Source organism: Tupaia chinensis, unplaced genomic scaffold (assembly GCF_000334495.1).
Source record: "Tupaia chinensis unplaced genomic scaffold, TupChi_1.0 Scaffold144682_1, whole genome shotgun sequence".
Lineage (NCBI taxonomy): Eukaryota > Metazoa > Chordata > Mammalia > Scandentia > Tupaiidae > Tupaia > Tupaia belangeri.
In genome coordinates this window covers 3053509-3067128 of record NW_006204543.1, presented here as the reverse complement: position 1 = coordinate 3067128, position 13620 = coordinate 3053509, and the positions used below count along the sequence as shown (strand labels likewise).

Sequence of the window (13620 nt, the reverse complement as noted above, 5' to 3'; positions counted from 1 at the left end):
GTCCGCTCGCCCGACGCCGCGGTCCGCCCCGGGCGCGCCCACTTCCGCTCGGAGCTTCCTCAGGGTAGTGTTGGCGCCTGGAGCCGCCGACCGCCCTCGGTGTCAGCGGTCCCCGTGGCCCTGTCCCAGCGCCACCTGGCCCTGTAGACGCCGGCGCCCAGTGCCCTGCGCGTGCCGGGCTGGGGGGTAGGCCGGCGTTTCCCGGGCGATGCAGCGCTTCCTGGGACCGGGCTGCTTTGAACAGCGCTCACGTGCTCTGTCTTTTGAGCGGCACGTTTATTGGATCTCAGAAATGCCTCCTTGGCGGGGTCTGATCACCCGCGTCGCTGTGCGCTGAGGCTGCTCAGCTGCCCGTCACCCTGGACTGGGACGCGCCTGTCCGTTCAGCGTTCTTAGTCTGCGTGGGCTGCTGGGACAACCGCCGACCAGGCAGTTCGAAGCAGAGTTGTGCGAAGCCAGCGGCAGGGCTGCTGCTCGTGAGGCCCCCTTCCTGGCTCGCAGGTGGCCAGCTTCTGTCGCGTTCGTCCTTCACCCTGCGGCAAGTCCTGGGTCTCCTCCGCCTCTTAGTGGACCCCACATGACCTCGCGTAACCTTACTGTTTCCCTAAAGGGGCTGTGTCCCAGTGCAGTCGCTGGCTGTTGGGTACACGTTAGCTTAAACGTGGAGAGAAGGGCACAGTTCCGTCCACCACACTCCGAGGGGTGTGTTTGCCCAACTAGTGGCAAGAGCGAGGTGGTGCTCGGGTCCACAGCAGTGCCAGTCTTTGCCAGGATGGGAAAGAAACCCTGCCTTTTGCTGTTATCACTAGCCGACCCCAAGGGTAGCTGGGAGAGCTGCCTCGCTGAGCTCTCTGAGGCTGAGACCAGACTCAGCTGGCCAGCTCCCACTTGAGCTCTGTGCACTGTAGCCCCGGGTTGGGACTGGAGTCGCCGCAGGGGCGATGAGGCTAGAGCCGCACCCAGCCGGACACCTGCTCCTCTGTGCTCAGCGTCCTCTCAGCAGGGGCCTGGCCTGGACGGAAAACAGCCCCAGAGGTCCCACAGAAGCCTTAATGCTGGGTGTGAGTAACCCTTAGGCACCCAGAGGTCCCTTCTACCAGAGGCACAGATCGCCTGGCTTAAGGGGGAGTGACAGGGACACCCCTTGATGGGAGATGCACCAGGCAAAAGGACGCGTGGGATGGGGCATCTTGGAGAGGATTTTCTACTGCGCCGGCTTGGATCAACAGACCCTGGAAGAGCAAAAAGATTTCACCAAGCGGGGGTGAGACTCAAGAACCAGACGTGGAAAAGTACATGGTCTAGGACCCAGCAAGTGGTGTGGAGGTTGTGGGCAGTCATGGTTCGAGTCCTGAACCCGGCAGCTTGCGTACCACGCCAGGCACGTGCGTGCCCAAAGTCCTGAGAAGAGAATGGAGGAGAAGGGATTGAGGCGTGGCCATCCCCTCTGGGGTGAGTTATCACTTCGTGTCTCTGGTGAACGCATGCGCCTAGTGGCTTGGTCTAGGAACAGTGAGTGGGCCTGTGTGAGGGCAGACACAGAGACGGTGCTGAGTGGGAGCCTCGGGCCAGACTGCGAAGGGCCTGGGAGCGAGGAGTGAGGAAGAGTTCCTTGTTGAGAAGAATGGGTGGGACGGGCAGTGCACGCGCCTGTCAACTGCTTCATAGTAACAGCCGCTGGAAACACTCCTCATTACCAGGGAGATTTTCGGTCTGAAGTTGGGAATCTTGGCGCGGTGGCTACGAGGGAGTGTGCCTGTGCCAGAATGCCATCTCAGGTTCGTGGACACACACTCTCTCTCCACACCTCTCCACCCAATAAAACATACAGTTTAATGAATTTTTGTGTGAGATTTTTTGTTCTAAGGTGCGTGCAAGGAATCACCCCCCAGGGCAGATGGCCACACCACAGTCTCTTCTCAGTTCTCCTTCTTGGGATTTTGGGCGTGCACAGATGCACCCAGCGTGAGTTTTGTTTTGTTTTGTTTTGAGATGTTTTTGCTATAGGGCACGTGCACTCACCAGAAAGACAGAGAGAGAAAGCGAGAAATCACCTCCCGGGGGATGGCCACGCCGCAATCCCTTCTCCTCCATTCTCTTCTTGGGATCTTGGGCACGCATGCGCACACACACCTGGTGTGAGTTTAAGCCACTGGGACTTGAACCACAGTCAACTACATGGTAGTCCAGCAACACAGCCATTACGCCAACTGTTGGTCCCCTCAGCGGGTGTTTAAATCACTGGGTCCGTGATTTGAACCGCGGTCGACCACGTGGGACTCCAACAACATAACCATTACGCCATCTGCTGGTCCCAGTTTAGTTGAGTCTTAAGGAAGAATGTCTTGAGACCAGGACTCTACCTGGTTAAGAAGCCATGGGAGGGGCCAGCAGGTGGTGTGGTGGTTAAGGCGCTGGAATTCCTACATGGCCCACCACGGTTCGAGTCCTGAACCTGGCAGCACTCATGCGCGCTCGCTCTCTTTTTCTCTCTCTCTCTCTGGCAAAAACTCATGTGAAAAAAATAATAAGTAAATAAAATAATTTAAAAAAAAAAAGAGGAAGCCATGGGAGGCTTGGAGGGAGGGCAGGGAGCCCAAAACATTGCTGGCAGCGGTGACAAAGAGGTGAGGTTCGTTTGGGTGACAGGCTGGAGGTGGTAGAGGCCATCGGAAAAGGCTGGTGTCGGTACTGGATGCCTTGGGACTGCCGCGTGGGGTCACAGGCGCTGTGGTGTAGTCTTGCCAGAGGAGCGAGTCGCCTGGGCTGTGCCGGCTGCTGCCATTCAGAGATTCAGCAGAGGACGTGTTTATGGAAGAAGACAGGCTGAGTTTCAGTGGAGGGGAAATGGACGTTCGCGCGGGGTTTCGAATGAAGTCCAGCCAGCCGCTGAAGTGAGAAGCTGCACTTGAAGGATATGTTAAAGAGCAGGGTTTGCAGGTTTGGGCGACGCAGCACTTAGGCTGAAGGCAGAGGCTGGACTAGGTGAAAATAACGGCGGGGTGGGATTCTGGGAGGCGCCAGCTTGTAAGGAGTTTCAAGGAGGTGTGGCGCCTTTCCCTGTTTGCAGGTTGGACCCTGGTACCCCCTGCTGATGGTGTAAACAGCCACGAAGCCCTCGTCCTACAGCTGCCCGGAGCTGACTTCCCCGACCTGGGAAGCTTCCCTGGCACCAAGTCCCACTGTGCGCATGGCCACAGCCTCTCCCAGCGCTGTGCTTGTGTGGTCTCCCCTCCTGGGCGTGGGTATCCGGTAGCCCTCCAGTCTCTGGTCTCTGCGACATGACCCGGTACCACAGCCTCACCTTCTCAGCTGAGAGCACCGAGGTGCCCATCTTACAGCGGTTTGCAAATTGGTGTAATCTTTCTGCAAACAACTGCCAGCAGGGGTTTCTTCTGGATCAGCTGCTTTCCTGCCCTGCAGCACCCTCTAGGGCTCAGCTCCAGGCCGTGCCCTGCCCTCTGACCTCTCTGCAGCTCGACCTGACAGCGGTTAGGACATGTTTTTGGAGCGGGTGACGAACAGCAGGGAGATGATAACAGGCAGCCGTCCTGAGGAACTTGCAGCCTGGAAGGGAGCCCTGTGACACTCTCTCCCCCAGCCTTGTCCAGGCCTGGGGCCAAAGCTGCCCTGGCACTCCCTCACAGCCCGGCACCACCTCTGACCTTGGAACTAGCGTCTGCCGCCTCGCTTCATTTTCCAGAGTCCAGGACATTTTGAAGGGGCTCGGAGGGGTCATCACAGTTCTGCGTCTTACCCTGAAGTCCAGATCACCAGACCTCTCTTGTTAGCGAGTTTACCTTCTGGTGTCCGAGCCGCTGGAATTCACTGGGAAGCCAGCCTCCCAAGTCACTAGTAGTCGTCCCTGTTGCTTGCTGTCCTCTCTGCTCCACTTTCAGAGGCTGGGAGCTGCTATGTGGTCATCCAGCCCCTGGCGAGAGCAATGTCCCCGGTAGGCAGAGGTAGATGTGAAGGTGATCTTGACAGGAAGGCCGGGAGACTCATCTGTTGGTAGCTACTTTAATTATTTGGCTCTTTCCTTTGAAAGAGGCCACAAAATACCTACAAGCCAGAACCTGTGCATGTGCACATCGGGGAGACCATGCCGGGCAGCCTACGTCCTTAGAGCCCCGTAGGGCCGGCCTGGTGGGGCAGCAGTGGCTTCTCGCTGCCCTCTAGTTCCTGGGTCAGTGCTGTGAGCGCCAGCCGGGGGTGAGTCATTACAGGGCCAGCGCTGCCTAAGTCTTGAAAGCACCACTCAACCCGCGGGTGCAGAGTTTATGCTGGGATTTGTTTTGCCAGAGAGAAAGGAAGCACCCCTCTGGGGCACAGTGATGCTACAGTCCTTTTTCTTCCATTTCTCCTTCCCAGGCACGCATGCACGCTGTGTGTTTTTCAAACTCCAAGGACTGGGGTTCCAGCTGGGTGTGCAGGACCCAGCTCTCAGCGCACAGCAAATAACTGCTATGTCAGGGGCTGGCCCAGGTGTATTGAGTATCCTGCTGCCACCCTCATTCTCTTTGGAGGGAAAGTGTCTGAAAGTTAGCTTTGCACCAAGCACTGTTTCTAACCATATGTTAACTTACTGAATCTTTCCAGCAACCCCCAGAGTTACCTGATTATCACCATTCATAGGAGAGGAAACAGAAATTAAAATGACTTGCCCCCTGCCACACAGGCTGCAAGAGTCCAGGCTTGTTGGCCCTTCTAGCATTTTATTACAAATGGTACATTTCTGTTACTGTGGCAACTTTGTTCTAAAACGCCAAGGACTTGTCTTCCCACTTACAACCAGGCACTTTGGCCCTGCCAGTATTTTACTACAAATGATAACGTTTTTGTTACTGTGGCAACTTTGTTCTAAAACGCTAAGGAGCTGTCTTCCCACTTAAAACCAGGCACTTTGACCTTGCCAGCATTTTCTCAGAAGTGATACATCATTGTTACTGTGACAGCTTTGTTCTGAAATGCTAAGGACCCGGCTTCTTACGAAACCGCTGAACTGTTGCAGGGACTCCGCTGAACTGTTGCAGGGACTCCTGTGCTGATCCTCGGACACCCTGTTGCTCAAGTCATTTTTCCTGCTGCGGGGCACTGTCCTTGCCAGTCCGGTCCCCACTCTCCTCGCCTGTTTTGCCATGTGAATCCAGTTCTCTGGATCCGTCCTGTGCCCACCTGCTGCCCCTACACCCACTGTGTCACTATTTCCTTCACGTCTAGCTCCTCTTTCCTTCCAGAGTCAATGCCTGTGTGGATGTGGTGCTCTCAGGGGTGAAGCTTTTGCAAGCGCTGGGCCTGAGTCCTGGGGACGGGAGAGACCACGCCATTCTGCATTCACAGAATGATCTGGAAGAAGCCTTCCTCCACTTCATGGGGAGAGGAGCAGCTGCTGAGCGCTTCTTCAGTGACAAGGAGGCCTTCCATGCCATCGCCCAGGTGGCATCGGAGCTCCCTGGCGCCCAGGTCTGTTCACTCACGTTGGCACGTTGGGGTACAGCGGGAATGAGGCCTTCTTCACGTGACTTCTCGGAGCAGCCGGCCCAAACTGGTGCCCACTGGGAATGCAGTCTGGCTGCTTCCCTTCTGTAGAACCGCACCTCTGACCTGGCACCTCCACTCCTTCCAGTCCAGTTCTGCCAGCACCGATGAAGCTCATTGCCTTCGGTGTCGGTGTTACGCAGGGCGAAGGTGGCGAAGCTCTGAGCCTGGTAGCCATCTTGACGTGGCTGGGTCCTTCCTAAGCTGGAGGACAGGGCCAACCCTAGAGGGCTGCAGCCTACGTCCTTAGAGCCCCGTAGGGCCGGCCTGGTGGGGCAGCAGTGGCTTCTCGCTGCCCTCTAGTTCCTGGGTCAGTGCTGTGAGCGCCAGCCGGGGGTGAGTCATTACAGGGCCAGCGCTGCCTAAGTCTTGAAAGCACCACTCAACCCGCGGGTGCAGAGTTTATGCTGGGATTTGTTTTGCCAGAGAGAAAGGAAGCACCCCTCTGGGGCACAGTGATGCTACAGTCCTTTTTCTTCCATTTCTCCTTCCCAGGCACGCATGCACGCTGTGTGTTTTTCAAACTCCAAGGACTGGGGTTCCAGCTGGGTGTGCAGGACCCAGCTCTCAGCGCACAGCAAATAACTGCTATGTCAGGGGCTGGCCCAGGTGTATTGAGTATCCTGCTGCCACCCTCATTCTCTTTGGAGGGAAAGTGTCTGAAAGTTAGCTTTGCACCAAGCACTGTTTCTAACCATATGTTAACTTACTGAATCTTTCCAGCAACCCCCAGAGTTACCTGATTATCACCATTCATAGGAGAGGAAACAGAAATTAAAATGACTTGCCCCCTGCCACACAGGCTGCAAGAGTCCAGGCTTGTTGGCCCTTCTAGCATTTTATTACAAATGGTACATTTCTGTTACTGTGGCAACTTTGTTCTAAAACGCCAAGGACTTGTCTTCCCACTTACAACCAGGCACTTTGGCCCTGCCAGTATTTTACTACAAATGATAACGTTTTTGTTACTGTGGCAACTTTGTTCTAAAACGCTAAGGAGCTGTCTTCCCACTTAAAACCAGGCACTTTGACCTTGCCAGCATTTTCTCAGAAGTGATACATCATTGTTACTGTGACAGCTTTGTTCTGAAATGCTAAGGACCCGGCTTCTTACGAAACCGCTGAACTGTTGCAGGGACTCCGCTGAACTGTTGCAGGGACTCCTGTGCTGATCCTCGGACACCCTGTTGCTCAAGTCATTTTTCCTGCTGCGGGGCACTGTCCTTGCCAGTCCGGTCCCCACTCTCCTCGCCTGTTTTGCCATGTGAATCCAGTTCTCTGGATCCGTCCTGTGCCCACCTGCTGCCCCTACACCCACTGTGTCACTATTTCCTTCACGTCTAGCTCCTCTTTCCTTCCAGAGTCAATGCCTGTGTGGATGTGGTGCTCTCAGGGGTGAAGCTTTTGCAAGCGCTGGGCCTGAGTCCTGGGGACGGGAGAGACCACGCCATTCTGCATTCACAGAATGATCTGGAAGAAGCCTTCCTCCACTTCATGGGGAGAGGAGCAGCTGCTGAGCGCTTCTTCAGTGACAAGGAGGCCTTCCATGCCATCGCCCAGGTGGCATCGGAGCTCCCTGGCGCCCAGGTCTGTTCACTCACGTTGGCACGTTGGGGTACAGCGGGAATGAGGCCTTCTTCACGTGACTTCTCGGAGCAGCCGGCCCAAACTGGTGCCCACTGGGAATGCAGTCTGGCTGCTTCCCTTCTGTAGAACCGCACCTCTGACCTGGCACCTCCACTCCTTCCAGTCCAGTTCTGCCAGCACCGATGAAGCTCATTGCCTTCGGTGTCGGTGTTACGCAGGGCGAAGGTGGCGAAGCTCTGAGCCTGGTAGCCATCTTGACGTGGCTGGGTCCTTCCTAAGCTGGAGGACAGGGCCAACCCTAGAGGGCTGTGTCTGGCCTTTGCGTGGAAAGGGGGAGGCAGGCCCCACCTTCGTTCCTCAGCAGAGCATGGCGGTGTGCCGGGTGCGTAGTGCTTGGTGGTGGGCTGTCTCTCCAGCCTCTGCTCCCTGGGTGCACTCTCCCTGCACCCACTGTGACAGCCAGGTGTCTCTTGACACCCTCCAGTGTTCCTGGGTGAGGAGGAGGGGGCACGACCACCTGGGTTGAAAACAGGTGGTTTAGGTCGGTGCTTCTGGCACTTGAGCAGTGTCAGAGTCACTGGGAGGGACTGCAGGGACCCAGAGTTCCATGCAGTAGATGCAGGAGGGGATGAGAATTCGCCGTTCCAGCCAGGTTCCCAGTTGGTGCTGTTGGTCCGGGAACCCTGTAGGGTGCACTTTGTCAGAGGCAGAAGGAACCTGCGTAGTCCCCACGCTCACCTGGTGACCACAGTACGGCCAGGGGCCAGGGCCACGCCGGGGCTCCCCCACCCCCCACAAACCACACTGCTTGTGCCCCAGGAAGCTGAGCCAGCTGGTCATTGACACCTCCCCCCAGCCCTGGGTTCTCACTGGAAACCCTCCTTGGACATCCTTTCCCAGCCTGGGTCTGCAGCCCTGGCCGGACACGCTCAGTGCCATTGTGATCGGTGCCTTTCCCAGCAAACCTGCATGACCGCTTTCATTTAGATAGAGCGTGACGGTCTGAACGTTAGAACGGGGCTGGGTGTCACCCCATCATTGCGAGTCGTTAGTAATCCGGTTACGACCGTCCGACAACTGAGCTCGGTAGTGAAGAGAGTCCTGAGGGTTTGGACAGGAGGTGCGTCTACTCGGAGGCCGTTAGGGTCATGCTCCTTGAACCGCCAGGTGACCCTTCCACTCTCACCTTCCTTGGATCCTGCCTTTGGTTTCACAATGAAAAGGAAATTCTACAGAAACTTTAGCTTTTTGATGGTCCAAGTTATTTTTTTAAACATAAACTCTAAAACGTGCTACTTGTCACAAAGGCAACACCTTGATTTTGGGCCTCTTCAAGTTCCCTTGACCGCTGAGGCGGGCTGACTGAACCCCGTGATGTGAAAACCTGCTGCCCACCTTGTCGACACGTAGTGCTGCCCCGAGGTTTTAGTAAACTCTCCTTGCCAGCACGGCACACAGCACTAGGGCTGACACGAGCCTGCATCTCACAGAGAGTTCTAAGTTACCCACACGTGGCCCTTCTGTCCCACCTGACTCAGGGTGAGAGCGCTTTCTGGCTTCTGGGACTGTTGGTTTAGTCTCCCCTGTTGGGGCTGAGGACAGGAGGCTGAGGTGGCAGCATCCACCCAGGTGACACTGTTGGTGAGTCCCCTCACCTGCTAGCTGCATGGTCTCAGGACACGTGATGCCCCTTCACCACGCAGACAGCAGCCTTGATTGACCTGCTCTGCAGGTCCTAGGTCGAGAGAGGAGCTTGGGGGAAGTGCTGCCTCTACTGGGGCCTGCTGCCTTTGGGCACCCAGGAGAGCCCCTGCATTTCTCAGCATGCCGGCGTGTTCCTTCCTCAAAACTCGCGGCAGACCCATAGCGCTCCCCATGACGAGAAGCCCTTCCTGGAGTTGCTGGTCGTGTGACCAGGTGCCAGTAGTCCAAGGGCCTGCCTTGGAAGTTGAGCGGGTTGTCGAGCGTGGGAGGGGGTCTGTAGTCCTGTCTGGGGAGGGGTCAGGAGGGCGGTCGTGGAAGCTGAGGTGTCGTTGGGGAGGGAGGAACAGAGAGGCCACCACAGCAGGGGTAGTGCTGCAGCCAAGACTCAAGCCTCAGGGTGCCCCTTGGGTGTGAGAAAGGCTGTGTGCCCTCCTGGATGGAGGCAGCGTGAGCCAGAGGTGCAGAGGCCAGTGGAAGGCCGGCGTAGGGCTGTGGGCAGGGTGCGAGGGCAGGGCAGGAGGTGGAGAAGACAGAGCACTCAGGTATGGCCTGTGTGCATCCCTTAGGGTCAGATTTTGGTCCGGTGTCTGCCGGATGGTTTCCAAGAGTGACACGAGCATGCACGTTGTCTTCCTGCACCTGCTCTGGCTCCCGGAAGCTCCAAGCCCACGTGCTGTCACTGAGCGTGTCTCCTCATGATTCGTCATGTTTCTGCTTTATTCACCTCATCTGTGTGTCTTGTAAAGCTGCCTCGAAATGCTTTTGGCAAAGAAGAGCCTGTGTATTTAAAAACTAAAGATTGTTAAACTGGGTGTACCAAACCCCTGTCTAATGGCCTTGAACTTTCTTACAGCACTATGTAGGAGGGAATGCAGCTTTGATTGGACAGAAATTTGCAGCCAACTCAGATTTAAAGGTAGGTCCAATTCCTACATTAAAACCTATGCCTTGGGGGGCCAGCAGGTGGCGTGGTTGGGGCACTGGACTCCTACATGGCCAACTGCAGTTCGAGTCCTGGACCTGTCGCTTGCTTCTCACTTTCTTTCCCTCTCTCTGGTCAAATTAAAAATGATGATAAATAAAACAGGTATTTAAAAAAAAAATCTATGCCTTTTGCTGGTGTTTGGATGATTTTAGGAGCAAGAGTGTTCAACAGACGGATCTCTTGATATGTGAAACTCAGGTCTCTTACTAGGAGGCGGTACAGTCCTGGTGGGAGACGAGGGGTCCCTGACACCCTCGGGCGCTCGCCATTTGCTGGCAGTCAGTGCTCTCCACACCGACCCGTCCCTCACAGCCCCCCTCAGGTCAGCTGGCACTGAGGCGGTACCACTGTTGTCTAAGGCTTCTCGGCGCCCAGGGCCCAGAGAGGTGCCCAGCTGACGAGCAGTGGGGCTGGGGCTCTGCCCTGGTGGGCTGGCCCAAGCACACGTGTGCAGGCACCGCATGGTGGAGGGGTAAAGCGTGCAGCCTGGGAGTCGGTGCCTGGAACACGGGTGGTGAGAGAACACAGCCGGCCTCGTTGGTGACCGGGACCCGGAGTGGCCAGGAGTATCTTCTAGTCTCGGACCGTGTGGTTTAAGTGGGAGTAAAAACTGCGACGTTCTCAGTAACAGCTCAAATGTCGACTTTTACTTACGACTTACGTTTGTATGTACTCACTATATGGCTCTGCAGGGCACACTGGTTTTCTAGACCGAGGACACACATGTTCACCTTCAGCACTGAAGGTCACCTTATGCACATTGGATAACTGTTCTGGGTTTTTGTTTTTGTTTTATTTTCCATTTATTTACTTATTTATTTATTTATCTATTTCTTTCTTGTGATTTTCATGCCACCGGGTCTGAGACTTGAGCCACACCACCTGCTGGTCTGGTTTTAGTTTTTCTCTTGTGTTTATCAATAGTTGAACTATGTTACACCACCCCAGAAGTCTTCCCATGGTTAACGCAGTTTTGTGTTCACTAACAGTTTTCTCAGAGTCATTGTCCCCCACCACGGAGCGTCTGTCTGCCGTTGCCGTCACTGTCTGCTCTCTGGGCCAGCTTTCACCGTAGGGTGCAGACATCCGGTGTGTGCGGAGCAGGGCTGTGGTATCTCCTGGTCTGGCTTATTTCACTTAGTATTGTCCCTTCTCGGTTCATCCTCTCTGCACCAGTGGCAGGGTTTTGCTCTGCCTGGACGAGTAGCACCCCACTGTGTGTACCCTGTCTCCCAGCCCGCTGCTCGGCACTGAGGGCGATTGTCCTCCGCTGTCGTGATAATGCCGCGCTAAACACAGGCGTGCAAATGCCTCCACCTGAGTGCTTGCCTGTCCTCGGGGTGCCTGTCCAGGAGTGGGGTTGCTGGGTTGTGGCAATCCTGCGTTTAGCTCTCGAGGCCGGCTGTCTGCAGTGGCTGTACAAAGTTGCATTCCCACGCGAGCCCTGGGGGCCTCGTCGCTGCAGCCTCGCCAACACGCCGATCGCGTCCATTCTGGCTGGAGTAGGTGGTACCCGCTTCCTGTATGATGCGATGTTGAACCCCTTTTCATAATGTTTATTGGCCATTTGCATGTCTGTCTGAAAGTTTCTACGCAGGTCAGCTGCCCACTTTAAATTACTAGGTTTTTGGCAGGTGGGCTGTCTGAGTTCCTGATGTATTGTGGTTCTCTCCCTCCCCTTCAGTTGCCAGGAGGCACATGCTTTTGCCAGAGAGAGAGAGAGAGAGAGAGAGAGAGAGAGAGAGACTGTGTGTGCGGGGGGTGGGGAGGATGGTGACGCTGCAGTCCCTCAGTCTTCCGTGTCTCTCTTCAAGATTTCAGGCACATGTGCGCACGTGTGCTGGCATATTTCTCAGGCTGTTGTGCTCAGGACTTGGCCCACACAGTTGGCCACCGGGGATTCAGCTGCTTTAACCACTGGGCCATGGGCTGGCCCTGCCATGGCCTAGTCTCAGGTGGCGGGGGGGGGCGCCGGCCGGGAGGCTTGGACGGGGCGTGAGGGTTTCACGGCGGCGCACCGCCGTTCTCCCCTCCAGTGGCCACCTTTGTTGCAGTAGGTTTTACTTCTGCGCTCGTCATGGGTGTGACTACACTCTATTTTCTTGGAACAGTCAATTCTCTTTTAAAGAGATTTAAACGACATCTTACATGCTTCTCCAGAGTTGCCAATTCCGGGCTCTTCATCCCCACGTCCAGCGCCATGCTTCCACCTGGTCTTTTCCTCCTGCCCGGAGGGCTTGCCCTGACGTCCCGTGCAGGGCAGGCCGGTGACCGTCCACCATGTTGGCATCTGAGCTCTCGCGTAGCTCTGCCGAGGCAGCTGCAGGCCGCTCCATCTCCCGTGTGCTCAGCTCGTGGTTCTCGGTTGCCTGACGTCCAGGGGTTTTGAACCCCGTCCTCTCGTTATTCTGTCTGCTTTTTCTCGTCGTTTCAAGCAGGAAGGTAAATGTGGCCCTGGGGATGGTATGTCAGAAGTGAAGTTCCACCCAGAGTAGAGGGAGGAGGGTGTGGCTTTGAGGACTGGCCAACAGTAGCCAGAGTTGAGGCAGAAAGGGGAGAGGCGCTTCTGTCCGGAGACCGGGCTTTCCCAGTCACAGGCCCTCCCTGTAGTGTGGTGCACCGACAGGCAGTTCACGAGCCAGTAAAGAATGCCTTCTAAAGCCGCCAGATAGGGCATGTTAAGTCTGAAACAGCATCGGCAGTTCTGGGGCTTGCCTTTAACTCCTTCCACGCCCTCACTCCGTGGGTCTGAGTCTGTCTGCCTGGCTCCAGGGGCATGACAGAAATGGCAGTCATTGAATGGAGGAGCAGCAGTAGCTTCTAGAAGGAATAGCCAGGGAAGGGGCGGGCTGGAGTGGGGAGGTGGCAGATGGCCCGCCCATGCTTTCTAAGCGAGCTGCTTGGAGGCCTCTTGTTTGAAACACTTTCACGCTCCCACAACAAGGAGAGAGCGTGATCTCACGGGTCAGGTCACCAGGCCATTGCGGGTCTGGGTGCCAGAGCTTGCTTTACCTGTACAGTTCGGTGGGCGACTTCACTGGCAGCTTTGTGCACGAGGCATCCATGTCCGTCTGCCTACCAGGGCAGTGGGTGGGAACGGGGGCTGGGGCTGCTGCTCTCTCAGTGCTCTCTCAGTGCTCCAGGGACTGCAGAGTCCAATCCAAGTTCCAAGTTCCGTCCGAGTTTGGTTTCTGGTGAGGGCGAGGGTGTTCCTGTGTCCGCGGGCCTCCGTGCCCGTGCCGGGGGAGGGCTGGCTGGCTCAGTCCCTGCTCATACGAGGCCAGCAGTCCCGTGTGACTGGGACGTTGTCCTTATGGCCTCAGTTCACCTCTTAGTTTTATTTACTTATTCCATGACAGAGGGAGAGTGAAGCAGACACAAGCCCTCCTAGCAGGTCCTCACGCTGAGACCCACCCACAGGCTCAGCCAGCCTGGGCCACGGGAGTGTGTACGCACACATGCCCAGCGTGTAGAGGGGGCCCGGCGCACAGCCAGGGCTGCCCATGTGGGCCCAGCTGTACCCGTCGGCCCTGTCTCGTGTGCCATTGCTTGGGGTTTGGGCTCAGCCTCAGTCTTGGGGGATGTGAACACTGAGTCCATAGCAGGGAGCTGGGACCAGCAGCTGCCCAGGTCCTGAACCAGCGTGCCATAGGTCTCCTGTCTGCCTCTCGTTCTAAGCGCACACAGCCATGGCCTCAGGCCCAAGCCCTGGACTGGCCTGCTGCCAGGTCCCCAAACAGGAGACCAGTGAGACCAGGACCTCAGGGCTCGATGAAGGGACTAGGCTCGACCAAGCACACCAGCCT

The 13620-nt window shown here is 56.4% G+C and overlaps 1 protein-coding gene across 1 annotated transcript in view; it reads left to right on the top strand.

Annotated features, from left to right (window-relative positions):
• Nucleotides 1-2547: 2547 nt before the first annotated feature.
• ADPGK (ADP dependent glucokinase) overlaps nt 2548-13620 on the top strand; it is a gene marked incomplete in the record, with an annotated part of 19289 nt that continues 8216 nt past the window's right edge. Inside the window, 2 exon segments of the mRNA XM_027767781.1 lie at nt 2548-5463; nt 9683-9745. Coding sequence (XP_027623582.1) covers nt 5371-5463; nt 9683-9745 — 156 coding nt within the window.